General features: G+C 39.9%; 1 protein-coding gene and 1 non-coding gene across 5 annotated transcripts in view; both read left to right on the top strand.

Moving 5' to 3' along the window:
• LOC145343936 (activating molecule in BECN1-regulated autophagy protein 1-like) overlaps positions 1–23,333 on the top strand; it is a 400,132-nt gene that overhangs the window by 160,118 nt on the left and 216,681 nt on the right. For all 4 annotated transcript variants that reach the window (XM_080190487.1, XM_080190491.1, XM_080190488.1 and 1 more), the window contains 2 exons: positions 11,400–11,480; positions 12,832–12,932. In XM_080190487.1, the coding sequence (XP_080046613.1) occupies positions 11,400–11,480; positions 12,832–12,932 (182 nt within the window). The remainder of the gene's footprint in view (positions 1–11,399; positions 11,481–12,831; positions 12,933–23,333) is intronic.
• Positions 1,174–1,337, top strand: LOC145344639 (U1 spliceosomal RNA). Its single transcript, XR_013886935.1, has one exon. It is a non-coding gene; the product is annotated as a U1 spliceosomal RNA (small nuclear RNA).

Raw genomic sequence — 23,333 nt, forward strand, 5'->3', positions numbered from 1 at the left:
CACCCTAATTTTTCCCTCAGGTCATCTTTTGTTCCAGAATGCACAATGCTTTTGGTCAAGATGTTGAGAGTCATACCGTTTGCTGTATATATAGATAATCCTAGAAATTGGGATTGTTCCTGGCTTGGAGAATCAATGAGCAAATTTCTGACATGTGCATTCACATGTCTTTGTGGGGCCATGCTGTTCATTTTTACAACAGCAGAACAATGCATAATTTTATCAGGTAAAATCTGTGAGCCTATCAACAGTGGGGTTTCTTCCCCTGCCAGCAGCAGATCACAAATGTTTGATTGCAATCAAGAAAATAATTGGACTAGAAGTTATTTCACTAGCCTTCTGGAACTTTTTCTAGAATGACTAATGGATGGGGCAGGGCCAAATTTAAAGGAATATGTCCTTGTGAAACAGTTCTAATAGTGTTACTCTGGGTGGGTGGTATTTTCTTAGTTTGTGTGGGAGGAGTTGAGCATCTCATGCTGCAACAGGGAGAGGTAGTTTTTAGGACCTTCAAACCGGTCTGTCCTGAATATTGCCTACTTCGGTGTTTATTAGTTACATAACTAGGCACTGTTGAGTCAAGGGATGATGTGTATACCTGCTGCATTATAGTAGCATGAGTCTCAAGAATCTTTCCTGGATGTTCTTTTAGCCTGGAACAAAAACAACTTTTGACTTTTAACATCTGTAATATAGAAAAATCAAAGAGCACGTCATAGGAAGAAAAGTGATGAATGCCAAATCTTTGCAGGGGCATAGAGGTGACAAAAGCTATGTAACTGTGAGTTTTTGGGAGACTTGTAAAAACGGCAAAAGCTGTTTAGGAAAGGAGTTACAAACTTGGGACAGAATTCAGCTGAAGGTTTGGAACAGTAATGAAGCAGAAAAAGAGGAGATGCATAACACATCTGAATTTGAGGACTGGAAGGTATTAGGAATTCAACTTAATTTTCATTATCAATCATGCATGTAATCAAGTTTCACAGTACTTGCATCCCTTACAAGAAATCCAGTTCTTGAGCAATTTAAGACTGGGCAGCTATTTGAATAACATTTTACTGACCATTTTATCTTGGTGCAATGTCTTGCTACTTGCATTGTTCTCAACTTTAGTGCTGTCCAATGTCTGATTTAAATACTCAAGTATTTAGCTCGAGATCAAAGTAATGTATAAAGTCTCCCTGGCTTCGGTGAAACTATGATCAAGCAGGTAGTTCGCCCAGGATGAGGCTAACCCATTGCACTTCGGGTCTGCTGACGCCTGCAATGTCCCCAAATGTGGGATACTCGACTGCAAAATTTGTGGTAGTGGGGGGCTGCGTTTGGGCTCTCCCCTGACCTTAAGAGGTCAAATCCTGTGGGATCATGGTGGATCCAAGAAGCTTGTATAATGCTGTTGATTTAATTGTGTAGGCGTGTGTGCCTGTGGGGTATGTGTAATCTCTGTTAATTGTCTGTCATCACACAAGTCACCAGAAAAATAATGCTTTTTATTTTGAAGTGCTCTTTACTATGGGCTTATCATTGCCATTGGGTTTCATCACTCTCTGCTATTAGATTTTTAGTTGTGTGGTGGGTCTCTTGGCACTGGCAGCATATTTGCACTCCTTCTGTTTCTTCTCCTTTCAGTATTTTAAAGCATAATGCTCCATTAAAAACATAAATCATCTGTGCTGTGATGTACATACAACCACGTGTTTTCTGTTGTTGATTCACTGTGCTAATTGGTTAAAAGCCTTGAAGTGGAAAGGCTTGAGCACCATCAATTTTGGTAATATCAACAGCACTGTTTAAAATAATTATTTCCATTTTTTAAAAAACAGTTTTTCTTTGAAGCATGTGCTTTGCCTCTTCGTGCTTTATTTTTTAAAAATGTAGTTTTAATGAGCGTACTTGTGGCGTTCATGATTTACGGTCACTGTTTTAGGGAAATTCAGAATAGTAACTCACCTCCTGATTTATATGTTATATAAGCATCAGCTGGGAATAACCACCACCAACTCCAAAAGATGACTGACCAGAGTAATCTGCCCATGGTAATTTAGCTGTTAATGATGCCATTTTTTGTAAGGCACTTAAGTGGTCTTTGACAGATGTGCCTTTCCAGCTCTTTTTCCAACTCAACGTGTTATGTAAGGTATGAAAGGAACATCTCTCGACTCTGCTGTAATTGCAGTGCAACTGCAATCATCCATGCTCCAATTACCTATCTTCTTTATTATCAACAAGAATTTTCATGGGACAGAACTCTGTGATGGATGTGGGCATATTGCATTTGCTTACTCATCCTTGAACAACTTAAATCAGCTTTACAGCTCTAGTTATAATTCTTTGCTATAGTTGTCTTTATGTTGAATCAAAGTTTAAGGACTTGTATGTTATCTGCCAATTTCCATTTTTTTTTACCAGAAGGCTCCTCTAGTATGGTGGCATTTTGTTCTGAAGAAATATAATCTTGTTTCTCATCTGTCCAACATATTGATAGTATAAATTAATCTATCATTGGGCTCAAATGACAGAACTTTCAACTTCACCAGGACCAATGGGAAAAAATGAAGGCAACCGAAAGGGCGAAAGTAACTTAAGTTGGAGGCTGTCTTTTTTGTTTCAAAAAAAAGCTCAACAGCATTTTCCATGTAGACTGTGTCTTACCTTTTGCCCTTTGCGGTGTGAAACCCAGAAATTCTTCCAGCTTTTAAATTACAGCTCTACATAGAGGTTGAGTGCAGAAGTCACCTTTCTTAACAAGTTGATCTCTTGACTCCCAAGTTCAGCTTCTGCCAATTTAAGTCAGATATGGAGCAGAAGCAGTTTAATGGCTTTTAAGTATCACACACTATGTTTAAACTGGTTGCAGTTTTATTTTAGCCTGAATCAGAAAACCAGAATAACAGATGGAATTGGATAACATTTGGTTCAGTTTACGTCTGCTAGTTCATTATGTAGTTTCCTTCAGGGCAATTTTGGGAACTCTGAAGTATTGGTGTGTAATATCTCCCACTTGCGTATGTGATCAGTGGGAAGAGGAGAGGTGTGTGGTGGCAGTGAGAGTAAAAATGTAATGGAAGGGAATATGGAATTGGTGTGTCGGATACAGTGTTTTACCATGGACACTTGTTAGCCATCTGCTACTGTTGTGCAACAATTGAAGTAATTGAGATTGAGGTGTAAATAAAAATCAGATGGGAGCTTTGAAAAATGATCAGGTGAAAATAAAGTAATTGGAAAAAGAGCAGAGATGGGAAAGGATGGCAGCAAATAAGATTACATAGGATTACTTCTGCTTTGCTCTTGATCATGGGCACTTGTTTGTTTCAGAAAGTTTTTTAAATCCACACATTGTTAAATGTAACAGTGGGCCCATGTCTACATTACAGCCATGATGTGGGTATGCCGGCGTTGGACTGGCGTAAACACAGTAAAAAGTCTGACAACACCAGGTTTTAGTCCAACCTATTTATTTGATAATATTCTCACAAGCTTTCGAGGGGACAGCCTCTTCGTCAGACGAAGAGGCTGTCCCCTCGAAAGCTTGTGAGAATATTATCAAATAAATAGGTTGGACTAAAACCTGGTGTTGTCAGACTTTTTACTACATTACAGCCTACAGAGAAACTTAAGAGTTTCAAGAACTCCTGAAGTTGATCTGTCTCAACTCTTTGATTCCATTTATTCCATCTGTCAGTTGCTCCAATTCATAATTCACTTGCTCCAATTTTTGTGCAACTCCTTTTTGAATTACTTTTCCATTTATTCTACAAGTAGCTTTTATTTCCTTGTTTTGCTCTACATGAATCCCTGGGAATGTTTAACTGATTTTCTCAGCAGTGACAATCTCCCAAAGGTATTGGGGAATATAGTTAGCAGTTTCACATCTATTTTATAAACCTGAAATTTTTCCAGCTTTTAAATTACAGTCCTTCGCGGAGGTTAAGTAGAAAAGTCAGCTTTCTTAACAACTTGATTTCTTAAGTCCTGAGTACTTTGTAACTGTGTTTCCAACTTTCATCATTTTATCTAACCATGTATGGTTCGTAATTATTTTTGCATCAACAAGTATCTACTGTTGCAGTTCGACAATTTTTGTTTATGATCAAAAAGTACTTCAATGAAAATACCTTCAGATTTTAACCATTTATGCAAATATGTAATAACTTAAAAAATGTGCTTTGTTTTCTGTACTCACATTTAGCTTTCACTGGTTTGTACATCTGTTTATATTTGCAGTATATATTTAATTGTAGTGGGGAATTTTGAGTCAAATAAAAATAAGTTTTAAATAAATGCAACCTATTGTTTTGAGTAAATGGATGGTTCCATGTTTGTGGTTGATGTTTGAACTTCCATAAACTGAAAGCAGGTTACGTACCTTTCCCAATGTAATCAATGTATTATTCTCAGCAAACTCATCTCAAATTCATAGAATCATAGAAACCCACAGAAAGAGGCCAGTTGGCCCACTGAGTCTGCACCAACTATAATCCCACCCAGGCCCTACCCCCATACCCCTACATATTTATCCACTAATCCATCTAATCTATGCATCTCAGGACACAAAGGGACAATTTTAGCATGGCTAATCAACCTAACCTGCACATCTTTGGACTATGGGAGGAAACCAGAGCACCTGGAGGAAACCCATGCTGACGCAAGGAGAATGTGCAAACTCCACACAGACAGTGACCCAAGTCAGGAATCGAACCCAGGTCCCTGGAGCTGTGAAGCAGCAGTGCTAACCATTGTGCTACTGTGCCGCCTCTGTACTACGTTTTGCGAATGCAAGGATCTTCCTTTAGAATGAGATGAACTGCACAGTATCAGTGTGTACTGAGAGATGATGGGTGCCATGTATGCTTAATTTATGAGTTTAGCTGTACTTTGCCCATGAAAGAGAGAAGGACTGGTCTTCCATGTTATTCATTAAGTAATTTTGGCATAATTACCACTACAAAAGGTGTCAATTGAACAGCAGTCTGAATGAAAAGCTTAAAAGGAACTTCTTTCTTCATCCAGTGAACCCCTTGGAAGAGTTTCTATTGGAGCAAAATACTTGGAACTGAGGCAAGGTGTGATTAATTTGTGCGTTAGGTGGTACGTTAGGGAATACAAAAATAATGGATTGATACAGTAACCAAATTTGATAGATTGACATTCCAACTGGGGGCTATAAAGTGGAGCTAGTCCCATTTCAGTTCCCTATCATAACAACATACAGACATGTTAAGAATGATATTGGGGTAATGAGCTAGAGTAACTTCATGATGCATTTGAGTGATAGCATTTAAAGCTGAGAATTCTATCACAAGTTAGTTTTTGAGGGTGCAAAATGCATGATCATCAATGGGAAGATAAACATTTACCTTGGTCAGAGATTTGATACTGTCATTAGTGGGTACTTATAGATTCATGTCAATTCTTTGAGCTGATTAATTTAAAAAAACAATATTGCTATTGCGTCCGAAGCAGTACAGACTCAGCTTAAGCCCTTCGTCATAAGAATATTAAGTTGAACAGGTTGGGGCTATTCCCACACGGAATTAGAAAAATGAGAGATGATCTTACTGAAATATATAAAATTCTGAGGGGACATGATATGGGAAATATTGAGAGAATGTTTTCACTTATTAAAAACTTGTTTCCCATCAAGCTTTGTTAATTGTATACTCCTCTTCATCAGAATTCTTCCACGATCCCAAATTGCGAATGCCCTCGAGTTGCTCACGAACCCTATGCTACATTACCAATGCTTCCACACCCATATCTTGCACTTTTATGCTGCTGGATTCCAGTGCTCCATGATTCCTTTGATAGATTAGATATGAATATGTGGGGAAGTGGTGCTTGATCTTCCAAAGAGGCAAGGGCAGTTTAGGTTTATTTTCTCTGAGCCTTCCCACAAAACTGCCAGATGCTCCTCTCCAATCATACTACATCCTTAAATCTTCCAAAATCATGTCATTCTGGTTGACCCGCTGCCCAAAACTTGGGTAAAAGCATCCCCAATACTCCTGGATCCAAGAGTACCCCCATTCCCATATTACAGAAACCCATTTGGTGCTTACAATTCTTAGACTACATTATCAGCACCCCACATCTTGTACTTATTCTGCTTGACATTTTCTTCATCAAGACCAAGTATTTCCACCTCCCTAAAATTGCTAGCCTTCACCTCTCCCTCAGCTCACCTGCTGGGAAACCCTCATCCATGGTTTTTCTTTAACTTCTGGACCTGGCTGTATCAGTGTTATCCCACCTAGCACCCACTAGGACCTTGAGCTCTTTAAGTTCTGCTACCTGTATCCTAACTTGCACCAAGTCTCATTCATCATGACCCTTGTGCTCTCTGACCTACATGGGCTCCCAATGTGGCAAGACCTCAGTTTCAAAATTCTGATCATTGTTGCCTTGCCACTCACTTTCTCTACTATGTTCCAACCCAAGCTGTCCAAGATATCTGAAATTCTGACCTCTTTCGTGTTCCCCATTTTCATTGCTGCAGCATTGGTGGCTGGACTTCAGTCGTTAGTCTGCAAGCTCCAGAATTTTTTCTGTAGATTGCTCTGCCTCTCTATCGCTCTTTCTTCCTTTACAACGTTACTTAAAATCTCCCTCTTTACATCTTCTGATATCTCCTTATGTGACTTAATGTCAAATTTTGAAAATTTCTCCTGTGAACCACGTTGGGGCTTTTTGCTAGGTTAAAGACATTATATTTTTGCAACTTATTGATCCCAGAAATGCATGCTTGCTGTTTGTCAGTGCTGACACATTCAGACTCCTTGCCCAATTACCCCAGGACTACATGAAAGATTCCCAGAACCTTTCTTGGCAATGCTCAGCATCCTTGATTCCAGTACTCCTCGACCCTGATTCCTTTCAAACTTTGGCTATAAATTTGAAAACTTGCAAATGTTAAGCTACCTTCCCGGTGAACGAACAGCAACCCCTGATGCTGATGAAGCTGTGTCCCAAGCTGGGGCTCTATTCCCTTTTCTGAAGGGCGTCTTCGAGCTTGCGTAAATGTGTGATAGGATGGATACATACTATGGAAAGGATGATTCCACTTGCTGGGTAGACCAGAACGAGGAGCTGTGAATGCAAGATAGTCGCTACTAAATCCAGTAAGAAATTCAAGAGAAACAACTTTACATGAAGAGTGATTAGAATGTGGACGTTACTACTACATGGACTAATAGAAGTGAATATCATGGATGAATTGAGGGAAAGCTGGATAAAACTATGAAATTAAAAGTGATAGAAGGATATGTTGAAGGGTGAAAAGTGTGGAGCATAAATGCTAGTATTAACTTGTTTCACCAAATGGCCTGTTGATGAGCTGAAAATATTATGGAACAATGTATAACACATTTTAATAAAACCTCCAAATCATTCTAAATGATGTTATGTAACTGAAAGTAAAATACTGTTATGAAATGAAAGCAAAGTGCTGGAAATGTTTAGCAGGTCTGGCAGCTAGCAAGAGAAACAGAGTTACCCTTTTGAGTGGACTATGACTATTTTGCAGTTCTGAGTGTTATATTCACCTTGAGAGGTTAACTCTGTTTCTCTGCAGATGCTTCCAGACCTGCTGAGTATACCCAGCACTTTGTTTCTATTAACATCATGTCAACCCATGGAAAGTACCCGGAAGAGCACTCAGATCCTGGTGGGGTAATTGCAGATATCTTCAACCTCTCTTTACAGCAATCTGAGGTCCCTATCTCCTTCAAGAAGACGCCAATCATCCCAGTACCAAAGAAAAGCCAACCAGCGTGCCTTAAATGACTATCATCCTGTGGCTCTAATATCCATCATTATGAATGCTTCGAAAGGTTAGTCATGGCACAAATCAATTCCAGCCCCCCCGGACTGCCTGCCTCTACTACAGTTCGCCTACTGCTGCAACAGGTCCAAGCAGACACCATCTCCCTAACCCTGAACTCAACTCTGGAACCCTGAAATAACAAGGACATCTATGCCAGACTCCTATTTATTGACTACAGCTCAGCCTTCAGCACTATTATTCCTACAAAACTCATTTCCAAACTCCATGGCCTGGATCTGGGCTCCTCCCTCTGCGACTGGATCCTGAACTCCCTAACCCACAGACCACAATAAGTAAGGATAGGCAACAACACCTTCTCCACGATTATCCTCAAAACCAGGGTCCCTCAAGGCTGTGTTCTCAGCCCCCTATATTCCTTATACAGCTATGACTGTGTGGTCAAATTCCCTTCCAACTCGATTTTCAAGTTTGCTGATGATGCCACCGTAATGGGACGGATCTCAAATGATGATGAGATAGAGAATCTGATGAACTGGTGTGACGACAGTAATCTATCCCTCAATGTCAACAAAATGAAGGAGATTGTCATTGACTTCAGGAAGCGTAGTGGAGGACATACCCCTGTCTACATCAACGGGAATGAAGTAGAAATGGTCGAAAGCTTCATGTTTTGATGGGTTTTTGATAAGAGAGGGGATTAAGGGTTATGGGGAGAGGGCGGGAATGTGGAACTGAGCCACGACAGATCAGCCATGAGCTTATTGAATGGCGGGGCAGGCTCAAAGGGCTAGATGGCCTACTCCTGCTCCTATTTCTTATGTTCTTATGTCCTAGTTCCGCCCCCCCCCCCCCCCCCGCCATACCAACACTATAGTTAAAATAGCCCATCAATCCCTCTACTTTCTCAGAAGACTAAGGAAATTTGGCATGTCAGCTATGACTCTCACCAACATTTACAGATAAATCACAGAAAGCATTCTTTCTGGTTGTATCACAGTTTGGTATGGCTTCTACTCTACCCAAGACTGCAAGAAAGTACAAAAGGTTGTGAATGCAGCCCAATCCCGGCTTGGGTCACTGTCTGTGTGGAGTTTGCACATTCTCCTAGTATCTGCGTGGGTTTCCTCCAGGCACTCTGGTTTCCTCCCACAGTCCAAAGATGTGCAGGTTAGATTGATTGGCCATGCTAAGAAATTACCCCTTAGTGTCCAGGGATGCGTAGGTTAGAGGGATTAGTGGGTATAATATGTAGGGATATGGGGGTAGGGCCTGGGTGGGATTGTGTTCAGTGCAGACTCGATGGGCTGAAGGGCTCTTCCTGCACTGTAGGGTTCTATGATTCAATCCATCACGCAAACCAGCTCCCCATCCATTGACTCTGCCTATACTTTCCGCTGCCTCAGCAAAGCAGCCAGCATAATTGAGGACCACACACACCCTGTACGGTGTCTCTTCCACCTTCTGCCATCGGGAGAAAGATACAAAAGTTTGATGTCACGTACCAACCGACTCGAGAGCAGTTTCTTCCCGCTGCCATCAGACTTTTGAATGGACCTACTTTGCTTTAAGTTGATCTTCTCTACACCCCACTGCATTCTGCACACTCTCGTTTTCTTTTGTATGAATGGTATGCTTTGTGTAGTGCTCAAGAAACACTATTTCTCACTGTATACTAATACATGTGACAATCAAATCAAATATTTGTGATTATTATTGTCCATTTGAACTGCAATTCTGTACATCTGTTTTGTGGAGAATCTTACAAATAATGCTCCCCTATTTTCACCTTCCCAACTTCTTCCCCAGCACCCCACCACCACTTCATTCTCCTGACCAGTGCTCGCCTTTTGTAGCTCAAATGAAACAAAAATCATGCCTTGGCATGTGGTATGATACAGTAAAATGAATAAATTAATGTCACCTTAGTGAAACAGTACATTTAAATCTATTTCATATCCTGTGGTTATTTGCATATCTCTTGGAAACCTGAATCAATTGGAATGTGGATATGGAGCAACTGATAGCAGAAAATTCTTAAGTAATAAAAACAACAAGCCAGTTTTACTGTACTCAGGATTTCTGAAAAATTTCTGTGCCAGAGCAAGTGTAGTCAGATTCATACTTGTTTTAAGAGAATACCTTAGCAAATTGATTTAGCTAACCACCTGTGCACGTTCAAACTGACATAGTAAAGTTACAAATTATGTTGAAACGCATCACTACATCAGCCTGAAATCTTCTAATAAAAATTACTTATTGCTCTTATCCCTCCTCAAAGAACAAGTAACTGACAGTTGAATTTTATGAATATAATGTCCTTATGAAAATGAAGGCAATGTTCTGATTCTGCTTTTCTCTACATCATCTTTCTGGCATATTAAACATTGCATTTCTTAAATGGAAAAAGTGAGCACCAGCAAAGCTGTTTGAAGTGAGTTGCAATTAATAATATTATAGGTAAATCCAATTTTTACGAAATGGATCAGAGTTGAATTCATTCCGTAAAAAAGGATTTTCCTTAAAACCGATATTGTTTACCTTTAGAATTATAATAAGACACAAAAGATACAAATAATGCAAATATAACACATAAGCTTGTGTATTTCTTTCATTAACAAATACATAGCCTACTGTATATAACTGCATAATCACAATAATAGATTCACAATAAGAAATATATTGCCGCCTTGAAGCAGATAGGGACCTCAAATTGTTGTAAAGAGAGGTTGAAGATGTCTGTGAATATCCCCGCCAGCTGATCTGCGCAGGATCTGAATGCATATCCGGGCCAGTTGCTTTCCATGGGTTGATCCCCAAGAAAGCTGCTCTGACATCTCCAGTTGTGACCCAGGTACACATTCATCCAGGGTGAAGGGCATGTTTTCACTGACCTCTTGCTCAAAACGGCCATTGAATGCATTGAGCTCATCAGGGAGGGGTGTGTTGGAGCTGGCGATTTTACATGCCTTCACCTTGTAGCCTGTTATGTCTTGCAGATCTTGCCATCAGCGGGGGTCAGTATGACTAGCCTGGGATTCTAACTTGGCCTGGTACTGTCTTTTGGCACCTTTGATGGATCTCCTTAGATCATATCTGTCTGTCTTGTATAGGTCAATGTTGCCTGACTTGAATGCCTCAGACTTCAGCAAGCAATAGATATCCCTGTTCATCCATGGTTTCTGGTTGGGGAACACATGGATTTGCTTCTTTGGCACACAGTCTTCTACACACTTGCTAATGAATTCAGTATTGTAGTGCATACTCGTTCAGGCTGGTCGCAGAGTTTTTAAATACTGACCAGTCCACTGGCTGTAAGCAGCCCTGTAGGAGATCATCCAATTCCTCAGACTAACATTGCACAACTTTCTTTGGATTCTCTTGCTTCACCTGTTGATTATTGAGTAGGGAGGTGTGAGTTCAAGTAATTTTTTGTGTTTGAGGGAACAACCAGCACCACAGCATGCGTGACTGTCAGTTTACAATCACTTTCATTCTGTAAAACTGGCACTTCTGCTAAATGGTACTATGTAAAAAGGGCTTTACATGTGTTAACTGTTCCATTTGGCATTCAGCGAGTGTAATGTTGGTTTCTTTTCCTTTTTTTGTGTTGAAGGGATGGAGGAGAAAGGTCACGCCACCGAGCTCCAAGAAATGCAAGAATGACAGCCCCATCATTGGGACGTTTTGTTCCCAGGTAAGTCCAATAAGTACATTTACAAGTTTGATGACTGCTGAAATGTATTTGTAGCATTAATTTGAAGTTAATAGGTGTAATCGTCCCAAAAAAATCCCCCCCCCTTCCCCCACAATTCCACTGTCCCCAAATAATCATCGTTTGGAGTGTAATCCCTCCCTCTCAGCAGTATGAATTGCTGCCGTTAGGGTACCCCCATCATGGCCCCCTCTGCCATCCACCCCCTCCACAGCCCCCCCCTTTGCCAATCACCCTCCCTCCACCCCTTCCTCCCGCATGGCAGCCTCGCTCTTTCCTGATCACTCACCGCATCCCTTGGCACTATTATGGTACCTGGTGGGTACTGCCAGGTTGGCAATGCCCAGTGTGCCCAGCGATGCCTCCAACCACCCAGGGGCTTCAATGGCTTCCGCTCCTTCTGGCCTGGCCAACGCTTCCGGCCCCCCACTGGGGGAAACGTCTGTGTTGGACATGTTAATGGGATTGGCTTTGGGGATGAAGCCAATCGTGCCAACAAAACAGGGCTGGGAAGACAGCTTTTGACCCCAGTCCGGTTCCAGTTGGCCATGCCAAATTGCCCCTTAGTGTCAGGGAGACTAGCAGGATGAATGCATGGGGTTATGGCCTGGGTGAGATTGTGGCCGGTGTTGACTCGACAGGCGATGGCCTCCTTCTGCTCTGAAGGATTCTATGCTTCTATAAATTCTTACTTTATGTGGGATATGGATGATATAATTATGGTGTATAGACATACTTTACTAGAGAATAGCAGAATTTTTGTTTACATTTCCAATGCCCTTGCATTTTGGAGATTGGTCAATATTCCATGATAAAAGAAGAATATCCCAGGTGGAAGTAAAATGAAGACTCATAATGGCGGAGTTTAAACTTTTTTCACCTATTGTCTTGTGACGTAATTTTAGAGAAATTAAAAACTTATTTGGCTGTCCAACAAATTTATAGAGTTAATGTGCACATGCCACCGCAAGAATACAAGAGCTTCAAAAGCTGTCATCAAAATGAATGCTGAAGTTTCTCACGCGTGAAGTGTGCTGCTTTATGAAGTCTTTACGTTGCATTTCATTCTCTTGTTCGGAAACCTGCTGGAACACTTGAAAGTAGATTTGCAAAATTCAGCTTCCAAGTCTATCCCCTGTTCCGGTAAGACTTGAACCTGGCGATGTAAATGATGATTGTCTGACAAATATGTTGCATTGTAAATTCAGTTCTGCATGTAAAAAAAAACTTCATGTCATAGTACTAAAAGACTATTCACTGTGAAAAGAACTGATAATTTATGTGAGAATCTTATTATCCTTTTGTATTTGAGTGAACATTTTACTTTCTGCAGGCGATTTCTGTTGCCTGAGTACCTTCCTTATGCTGGTATCTTCCACGAACGAGGACAGCCTGGATTAGCCACTCATTCTTCTGTCAATCGAGCCTTGGCAGGTAAACATTTTCTGTGTCTGCTGGGACCTCATTAACAAACAGATCAAGGGACATTTTCTCACGTTCCAGAGAAAGAAAATTACCTACGTTGTGTAATAATTCATGATGGTTAGTAACCCAATAATCTTGGACTGTAAGGATTACATTACAGTTATGCAACATGACTAATGGGTCAGCACTTTGTATTTTTGACAGATTTACTCTAATTTTACCCATTCCACAAAAAAAAACTGACTCCTCAACTCCTACTCGCTTCTTCCTGACGAAAGATTGTTTACTCTAGTTGAGCATCAGACAAACAGTTGTGATCTTGGTTTATTCACCTCCTGTTTACATTTGTTCTTACCACTTATTTTATACAATTTAATTAGGGCATTGAGTTCACTATACAAGGTATCCCAAGCAGTTGCCTGCACCCTAAGTTTCATACACTTTTTGTTTATACAGCAATAAACATTTAATGCTGTAACTGTTTCTTTGTTTGGAGCCTTACTGAAGATGCAGTCGTGCACTGTTCATCATCATGACTATTTTTAATCTGCTACCTGTTCATTAGTAAACTCGAGTTTATTGTCAGTTTTGCAAGTAACGTTTGTGAGCTACGATGTGTCATTTCAGGAGCAAGTGTGTTAGCAAATCTTCTGAATGCCACTCTTGGTCACTGAGTCCTTTGTATCAATGTCTGTAGCTTAATATCAGCTCACAAATGGATTTGCTAATCTTCTTGGTCTTTTTCTAAGCCTTCCATTTGGTTTCATACAGAGACTTAACAAAGCAGTAATAAAAATTGCTGTATAGGTGTATGTTTGGGTAAGGGTGAATTTGTTGCTTTTCAGTCAGTGACTCCACTGAGTTATTGGTGTTGAAATTACTGTCTTAAATAAAAATGAGTAGTTTCTGTAGGGGTGCTTCAAACTCCAACACATTGTTAATGATCCCAGTAATTATACAAAAACATGAGGAAAATAACCAATAGAATATCCATCTTCATTGCAAAAGTATTATAAAAATTAAACTGTTTACTTTTTGCGAAAGGTATAATATAAAATCACTGGAATAGTCATGAAAAGAGAGAAATAGCATCACTGCACCCAATGCCGCTTTAATGCTATTATTAAAACAGCTATTCTATGGGCATGTACATTGGCCATTCTTTTAATGAGCCACTCCTAGGAAGGTCCCACAAAAGAGCATCAGTACCTGGTGTCATGGGTTTTTGGTTAAGTTAATATCTTAAGGGATTATTCAATCTTGTGTTATCAATGCTGGCTCGAAATATTTCACTAATATTTGTCCATCCAAATATTAGTGAAAATTTCTTTCTGTTGTGTTCTTTGGGATTCAGTTGCCTTTTTACTTCAAACAAATGTAACACTATTTCCTTAATTTTTAAAAACAGTCTCTCATCTTCACTGAATTGAAAAGGCATCCTTTGTGGATGCCTGGCATGCTAGTTTTCAAAATGAAATTGTGCCATAGATGTCACTTAACTGTTAGGATAACGGCAGCAGACACACTTATAATTAGTTTTTGTGTTTGACCATGACTTTATTATGGACAGCTAAGTTTGATTGCTTTGAAGTTTTGTATAGACTAAATAAATAATAGAGCACAATTAATGAACCTCTTGCAGCAAGGAATTGTCTTTGTCTTGTTGTGTTGTGCAAGAAGATGTCAGAATGTTGATTACAGCCTTATTGCCTCTCTTTGAATGCTTTTTTAAAATTGGTAATTTGAAAATAAAGGCTGTCAGTAAAATTGCCAGCTGTGTATCCAAAATATGGATAGAATATCATATACCCTGATACAGTGTGTTAAATATTGTGTATGCCCTTTTACAGTTGGAAGACAAATAACCTTTGTTAAGCCATTATCCTGTTTCAAAAGCTGTAGCTTATGCAGCTGAAGAAAAATCTATGTTGGCCATAGGTAGCGAGAGCACAGTTCACCTCAGCACCAGTAAGTGGGCCACATTTAAAATCAGCCTGGGTTCATTCTGCTATTTAGGAGCTAATAATTACCATTGGGGTGTCTTTGTGTAGATACTGCATGATGACACGAAAAAACTCAAATGTCCTTCCATGTTGCAGAGTCTGCTAATCCTCACTTGTGAAGAATGTCCATTTGAGCAAAAGACTGAAGGGTTGCTGGTCAGTAGGGAGCCATAATCAAGTAGCACTTGCCATCTTCAGCATATTTATTAGGTGGGCTCATGTTGGGAAGTGCTGGACAAAATATACACAGCTTCAGATAGCCTTAAACTAAACATCCCCGAGGCCTTATTCATCTTGGCCAGGGACAACCAAGCTCAAGAGCGTTCTACCAAGATACCACCGATATCTCCTGTTCCACCAGAGGACGGAACATCCTAGACCACTGCTACACAAATACCAAAAATGCCTATTGCTCCATTGCCCATAAATCAGACTACAAGGCTGTGCTCCTGGCTTACACGCAAAAACTGAAATGGGAAAATCCGTCGAAGAAAGTTATGCAGTGTTGGGCTGAGGAATCGGTTGATCTTCTACGGGACTGCTTGGAGTCAGTGAACTGGTCAGTATTTAAAAACTCTGCAACCAGCCTGAGCGAGTATGCCACTCCAATAACTGACTTTGTTAGTAAGTGTGCAGAACGCCGTGTGCCAAAGAAGCAAATCTGCGCGTTTCCCAACCAGAAACCTTGAATGAACAGGGATATCCACTGCCTGCTGATGTCAAGGACTGAGGCGTTCAAGTCCGGTGACATTGACCTATACAAGAGAGCCAGACATGATCTGTGGAGATCCATCAAAGATGCCAAAAGACAGTACTGGACCAAGCTAGCCACACGGACTCCCGCCGACTATGGAAAGGTCTGCAAGACATAACAGGCTACAAGATGAAGGTAGGTAAAGTCACCAGCTCCGGTGCTCCCGTCCCGATGAACTCAACATATTCTATGCCCGTTCTGAGCAATAAGTCAGCAAGAGTACGCCTTCCATCCCGGAAGCCTTGGACAAACCTATATCCAAGGTACCATGCAGATGTCAGAGCAGCCTTCTCAAAAGTCAACCCACGAAAAGCAACTGGCCCAGATAGGTAGTCCTATACAGACCAGTTGGCTGGAGCATTTGCAGACATCAACCTCTTTTTACACGAATCGGAGATCCCTACCTGAGTCAGAAGTCGACCATCATTCCGGTACCAAAGAAAAGCCAGGCAGTGTGCTTTAATACTATTGTCTGGCAGCTCCCACATCCATCATTATGAAATGCTTCGAAAGGTTAGTCATGGCACAAATCAGTTCCTGCCTACCGGACTGCCTGGATCCACTACAATTGACGTATTGCTGCAACAGGTCCACAGCAGATGCCGTCTCCCTGAACCCTTAAACATCTAGATAATGAAGACATCTATGTCAGACCCCTATTCATAGTCTACAGCTCAGTCTTTAACACCATTATTCCTACGAGATTCATCTCCAAAGTTTGTGGTCTGGGGCTCGGCTCCTCCCTCTGCAACTAGATCTTAGACTTCCTAATCTCAGACGGCAGTCAGTAAGGGCATGCAACAACACCACCTCCATGATTATTCTCAACTCTGGTGCACCGCCCCAGACCTCAGCCTCTTATTATACTCTTTATATACCTCTTACTGTATGGCCAAATTCCCCTCCAACAATTTTCAAGTTTGCTGATGACACCACCTTTGTGGGTCAGATCTCAAACAATGACAAGAGGCAGTACAGAAAAGAGAGAATATGGTGAACTGGTGCAATGACAATAATGTCTCCCTCAATGTCAACAAAATGAAGGAGATGGTCATCAACTTCAGGAAGCATAGTGGAGGGCATAACCCTGTCTATATCAGTGGGGATGAAATAGAAATGGTCGAGAGCTTCAAGTTTTTGGTGTCCAAATCACCAACAGCTTGTCCTAGTCCCTCCATGCAGAGGCTATAGTTAAAGCCCATCAATGCCTCTAGTTTCTCAGGAGATGAGGAAATTTGGCATGTCTGTTCCAACTCTCACCAATTCCTACAGTTGCACCATAGAAAGCATTCTTTCCAGTTGTATCACAGTTTGGTGTGGCTCCTGCACTGTCCAAGACTGCAATAAATTAGAAAGAGTCCATGAATGAAGCCCAGTCCATCACTTAAACCAGCCTCCCATCCATTGATACTGTCTACACTTCCTGTTGCCTCGGAAAAGTAACTGCTATAATCAAGGACCTCATGCACCCGAACATACTTCCTTCCACTTTCTTCCATTGGGAAAAGGATGCAAAAGTCTGAGGACACGTACCAACCGACTCAAAAACAGCTCCTCCTCTGCTACCATCAAACTTCTGAATGGACTTAACTCGCATTAAGTTGAACTTTCTCTACATCCCAGTTATGACTGTAACATTCTGCACTCTTTCGTGCCCTTCTCTATGTATGGCGTGCTTTGTCTAGATAGCACGCCAGAAACAGTTCTTTCCACTGTATACTAATACATGTGACAATATTAAATCTGATCAGAACCATTGCTGTACAGGAGAACACAGGGTGTGTATCTCATGTAGTAGGCCATGGATCAATGTGTTCAGTGCCATCAATCAGTTGCTAACAATTTGTAAACTATTCTTGGATTAAGATATTGAACCTAAGACTGTTCTAGGTTTGATTTCATTTTTCGGTACCAGTCCCTGCTGGAAAGAAATTATAGAAATATTAAAACAGTGGTGACTATTGCAAAGATGGCTGACATGCCATCATTGAAGAACAACTCTAAAACCGTATCATTCTGACATCACTAACGATTTATGAATTTTTCTTCATTCATGGTGATGGGTTGAATTAATATATTTTCCTTTACCCACTGATTTCTTGCATAATTATACCACAAGGAGTATTAAAATTCTTCTCTGATGGCAAACATAAACTCTCCTCTGTCCTAGCTGTAAAGGCTGTCAATTTAAGGTAAATGGTACCACCTTGCAGAAAAATTTTGTTAGTTTGCAGCAAATAGAATTAACATGTAAAATGTCAGTAAGCAGGCAGGGGGACATTGGAGAATGGAAAAGTGGTGGCAGGGAGACAGAATTGTGATGATCTGGGATTTAGGAGCCTCTGTTTGAAACAGTTTAACACAGCAACATCTTGACCAATGCACATTTTATACACCACAGTAAATAGCAAATTAAAATCCCCTATTTATTTTCAGAGGTTGTGACATTCATTATGTAATTGAAAAGTCTCCTTTCAATTAGACTGGTATCTGTAGAGAATGAAATCAGCTATTGATCTCATTCTTAACCAAGCAAATGCATTTTCTCATCTGAAAACATCAGGTGTGCAGTCAAGATATATTTAACTGTATTAAACATGATTGTACTGTTGTAGTGAGTTTTCTGAGCTCTAAAGTTAACCTGCTTGGTGATCAGAAAATCAAATTTTGTGTTATAAGCATGAAAGGAAATTGATAAGGTTTTCTTGCCATCTGTTAGCTTAATTTTCAGCAGCTTAATCAGTGCGGCTTAACCAACTATTAGAAAAACAAATCAACAAGTCTGTTGCCTCCATACGTATAGCCATCTGTACCTAGCTGAAAAATAAATTGATGAATAATATGTTTCAAATGGCAAGTCAACTAATGTTTTATCTTCATAAAGACCTTTGTTATAACATGGGGGTGTGGTGGGAGGAGGTGTGGGGCTGACTGTAGGTGGAGGAACACATTGAGTGTAGTGGGACAGGGCAGGCTCAGCATTTGCTAATAGCTGCCCAAGTTTAGAACGTAGAACATTACAGCACAGTACAGGCCCTTCGGCCCTCGATGTTGCGCCGACCAGTGGAACCAATTTAATGACCCTCTAACCTAAAATATTCCAATATTATCCATATGCCTATCCAATGACCATTTGACTGCCCTTTTAAAGTTGGCGAGTCCACAACTGCTGCAGGCAGGGCGTTCCATGCCCTTACTACTCTCTGAGTAAAGAACCTACTTCTGACATCCGTCCTATATTTATCACCCCTCAATTTAAAGCCATGTCCCGTTGTGTTAGCCATCACCATCCAAGGAAAAAGGCTCTCACTGTCCACCCTATCTAATCCTCTTTTCATCTTGTATGCCTCAATTAGGTCACCTCTTAACCTTCTTCTCTCTAATGAAAACAGCCTCAAGTCCCTCAGCCTTTCCTCATAAGGCCTTTGATATCGATGATTCCTTTTATTACACCAAATTTGAGCCAAGGGGAAGGTTGCACTTGTGTTTTATGGAATAGTTATCTTAGGTTCAGTGTTAATGGCTGACTGAACAGATTCAGTATATTTCAGACAATGTGGCTTCATTAGTTTTGGAAATGTTTGGGTGGAGGGGGGAGCCTGTTGAAGTGAAGTGGGAAACTGATAAACGGTACGTTGTAAAACTAGGTATGAGATATACAACAATTATGTATTTTGTGAAAACCCCTTGAATATAAATAAAACAATGAAGTTGTTTTTACCTTGTTTAAACACACAATAGTGTTTCTGAAGTACAATTTTATATGATGCAATAATATTAACTAGCTCAAGGAGAGGCGTTGGCCTAGTATTAGTATTATCATTAGATTATTAATCCAGAAACCTGGTTAATGTTCTAGGGACCTGGGTTCAAATCCTGCCAGGGCAAATGGTGGAATTTGAATTCAAAGATATCTGGAATTAAGAACTTACTGATGACACCAATTGTCGGGAAAACCCATCTGGTTCACTCACGTCCTTTCGGGAAGGAAATCTGCAATCCTTATTTGGTTTGGCCTACGTGTGACTCCAGAGCCACAGCAATGTTGTTGACTCTTAACTGCCCTTGGGCAACAAGGAATGGGCAATAAATATTGGCCACCCAGCGACAAATGAATAATAAACAAGATCACAATCTCTGGATATACATTTGTGATATCAGAAGAGTGACTCCTGAGCTGGAGATGGATAATCAACATTCATTACCAAAATCCTATAAAGCAAGATATGAAAGAGGAAATTTTAAAAATGCTTTCAGTGCAGCTACCTTAAATCATATGCCTTCAAAAGGGATCTGCAGAATAGTTACAATTGAATGATTTGCTCAAAAGAGTCTGTCCTTTTTTCTCTCATTCAAAAACCTTGTTGACACCAAGCATTTTTTGAGTTGGGCTTTTTTGAACTGATGTACATATCAGTTAGGTTGGAACATATTCTGATTGTTAACTGACCTTTAACTTTTGTATACCATATTCAGCACAAGTGCTATGCTTTGAGAAATCAGTCATGATGTAGAGATGCCAACGTTGGACTGTAAAAAGTCTCACAACACCAGGTTAAAATCCAACAGATTTATTTGGTAGTAAACACCACTAGCTTTCGGGGTTTGCCCCTTCGTCAGGTGAGTGGGAGTTCTGATCACAAACAGAACAATATAAAGGCACACACAGTTTATAGAAAACTGACTAGAATGCGAGTCTAATCAGAGTCTGCATTCTAATCAGTACTCTGTAAACTGTGTGTGTGCCTTTATATTGCTCTGTTTATGATCAGAACTCCCACTCACCTGACAAAAGGGCAAACTCCGAAAGCTAGTGGTGGTTACTACCAAATAAACCTGTTGGATTTTAACTGATGTTGTGAACCTTCTTATTGAGAAATCAATGGCATTATTTGTTGTGGATAAACCGCTTCACTCTTTGTCATAGGGGAACCATGTCTTGCTATAACCAGGACCTACTAATTTTTGTTTCTTTTCAACATAAGGGCCATTCAACTAAGGAATGTGCCCAAAACAGTTCATTCCAACAGTCTGGTTTTCGTATGGTAGTGAGTGGGCTGCATGAATACAACGAGCACCCCCAACAATTTACTGCCAATTAGTGCAGATGCTGTTATGTAATTTGATGTGGTTGTGCTAAGAGGCAGGTGAGAGTCCTAACAGATATTATGCTAATCTACACAATTGATCATATTCTGAATTGTAAGCATCCACCTGTTGCTATATTCAATAAAATGGACCAGATGAAAGCACAACTTAATTTTTGTTTGAAAACCATGTCACAAATTGTATGCTTTAAATCTTGCAAGTGAATGTGTTGGTGGGTGAGTAGGCAGGTGGTATCAACAAATGAATCGTAGATGTCTGTTTAAGTTCATTACAGGGGGAGTTTGTATTTTGAATACAATGATTTCAGCTCAGTCTAGAACTTTTGATACTGTCATTGCATCTGAAGCCCAACTGCTGTAATATGTGATTTTTTAAAAAGTGCAATCTTTTGCAAGGCTCACTAGAGTGAAACAATTGATTTCTTCCCTTATTTCATAAAAGGCAAGTTTTGAAGATAAAATTCAAATACAGTTACTTCCTGTAGCATTGAGATTCTGATAAATGACAAGTATTGTATTTGGATCAAGTTTTCCACACGTCACTTATCACAATTTTGTAGCGCCTGGTGTGCATGTCATTGCTGAGAAAAAAAATCAGCATAGACTTTATACATTGCCACTTAATTTGTTTCTACCTTGACGGAAACATGTCTAGTTGCTGTGGACTGTAAGAGAAAATTGGTATGCAAGCGAAATTCTTGCCACTACAATTTGGAGCAGCGGCGGGTAGTAGAAGAGATGGGGGTGGAAATAGCTGGCAATGAAAAGGTAAAGTACATCTGCAGAAACTGGAATTGGTGCCTGATTTGGTGGGGAAAAGTAGGGAGCAGTAGTTCAGAATGGGGGAAGGAAAAAGATTGTTGAAATTCGAGCTTGAACTGATTGTAGGAAGGAAATAATACTCGATTAAGTTGAATGTGAACAAGAAAAGCGGAGAGTGACTGGATGACAAAGATGGTGGGAGGAGGAGATACTGTGGACTTAGATGATGTCCATGACCAAAGTTCAGAGAGTGTACAGTAATTGTGATTTTGGGCTAGAGGCGAGTTGTATGCAGAAAGGAAGTGATTGAGATAGGTTTGGTGAATAGATGGTCTGGTTGCCAAGATTAAAATCAAAATGCCACTCATTTGCAAGAAATATCTATAAAGTTTAAGTTATAAAGCCTATGCAAATATTTATTTTCAGATGTCTTTTGTTAGGTTATAATAAGAGCTTTTGTTGAGTTGTGATGCTTTCGGGAACTGTATCAGCTTCTTGGAAAGCTCTTGTAATTCCTATGCTCATATGCGCAGCTTTTGGCCATTTTTGAAGCTTGCATGTTTTTAAAGCGGATGTAAATCTTTGCCCAATTGATCATTTGGAAATTTGAAATACAATGGAAAACTCTCAATTTGAAGAGCTGTTGTTTTTGTTTGTGAAATGATTTTTAAAATGTGTTAAACTCAAGACCAATTATACAGTGGATAGGTTATCAAACATTTAAAAAAATAATTGTGGGATGTTCTGCACTTGGATCTAGTGAATGAAATGAACAGAAGTGTTCTACCACAACTTTGATTTCAATATATGTTTCTTTGTCAATTATGATTCCAGTTTTTTGGATGTTTTTTCAAACTTTTTGATTAGTCATGAACACTGCTCTTCCACATTGCCAACTTTGAAAGAAAAGGGACATTCAGCATTGCATTTTGTATAATTGTCAATCAGAGAATTGAGTATAAAGAGTGAACTTTAAAATTGGATTTCTTTAAATTTGACATGATAAATCGGTCTGAAATAAAACTCTAGACTTTAGACAACTCACTGATCTGTTAAGTGATATATAACTCAGTTATGAATGACATTTTGGAAAGAAGACATAGCAATTATGACAGACCAGCTTCTGATGTCGTGTTCATATATTGCCTAGATCAAAGAGAGCAGTGTATCTGGCAAAAATGGAAGTGTTTGAATTAATAATAGGAACACTTTCCATTTCAAATTTATATTTTGTAGGGTGACATACCATGTTAATTGTCACACTACTTGATCTTCTGTGGCTTTGCACACAGACAAAATATGTTTCTTTTTGCTTATCTCTCTCTTGCTCTCTCTCTCCTTCCATCTCCCTTCCCTCTTCTATACTTGATTCTTTGTTATCTCTTAACAACTCATCACTCAGTCTTTCCCAAAATCTGTGCTTTGCTGTATCTTTTTCTGCTTGTGTGCACATTTTACTTTCTTTAGTCTTTGTTCTGTAACTTGGATGTACTGTTTTTTCTTGCAAGAAAATTTATTTATATGAGCATATGAATTAACAGCAGAGGTAGGCCATTTGACCCTTCAACCCCATTCTGCCATGGGTGATCTGATTGTTGCCTAAATTATACATTCCTGCCTCCTCAATATAGCCTTTAACTCCCTTGTCAACTTATTTAACTCAGCCTTAAAAATGTTCAACTTGCCTTCCCTCATCTCTCTCTGGGGAAGACAATTCCACAGATTAACAACCCTCTGAGAGAAAACAATTCTCAGTTTTGTCTTAAATGGAGATGCCTTTATT

The sequence above is a fragment of the Carcharhinus amblyrhynchos genome, chromosome 6 (assembly GCF_965287045.1).
Source record: "Carcharhinus amblyrhynchos chromosome 6, sCarAmb.v2.hapA, whole genome shotgun sequence".
Taxonomy (NCBI): Eukaryota; Metazoa; Chordata; class Chondrichthyes; order Carcharhiniformes; family Carcharhinidae; genus Carcharhinus; species Carcharhinus amblyrhynchos.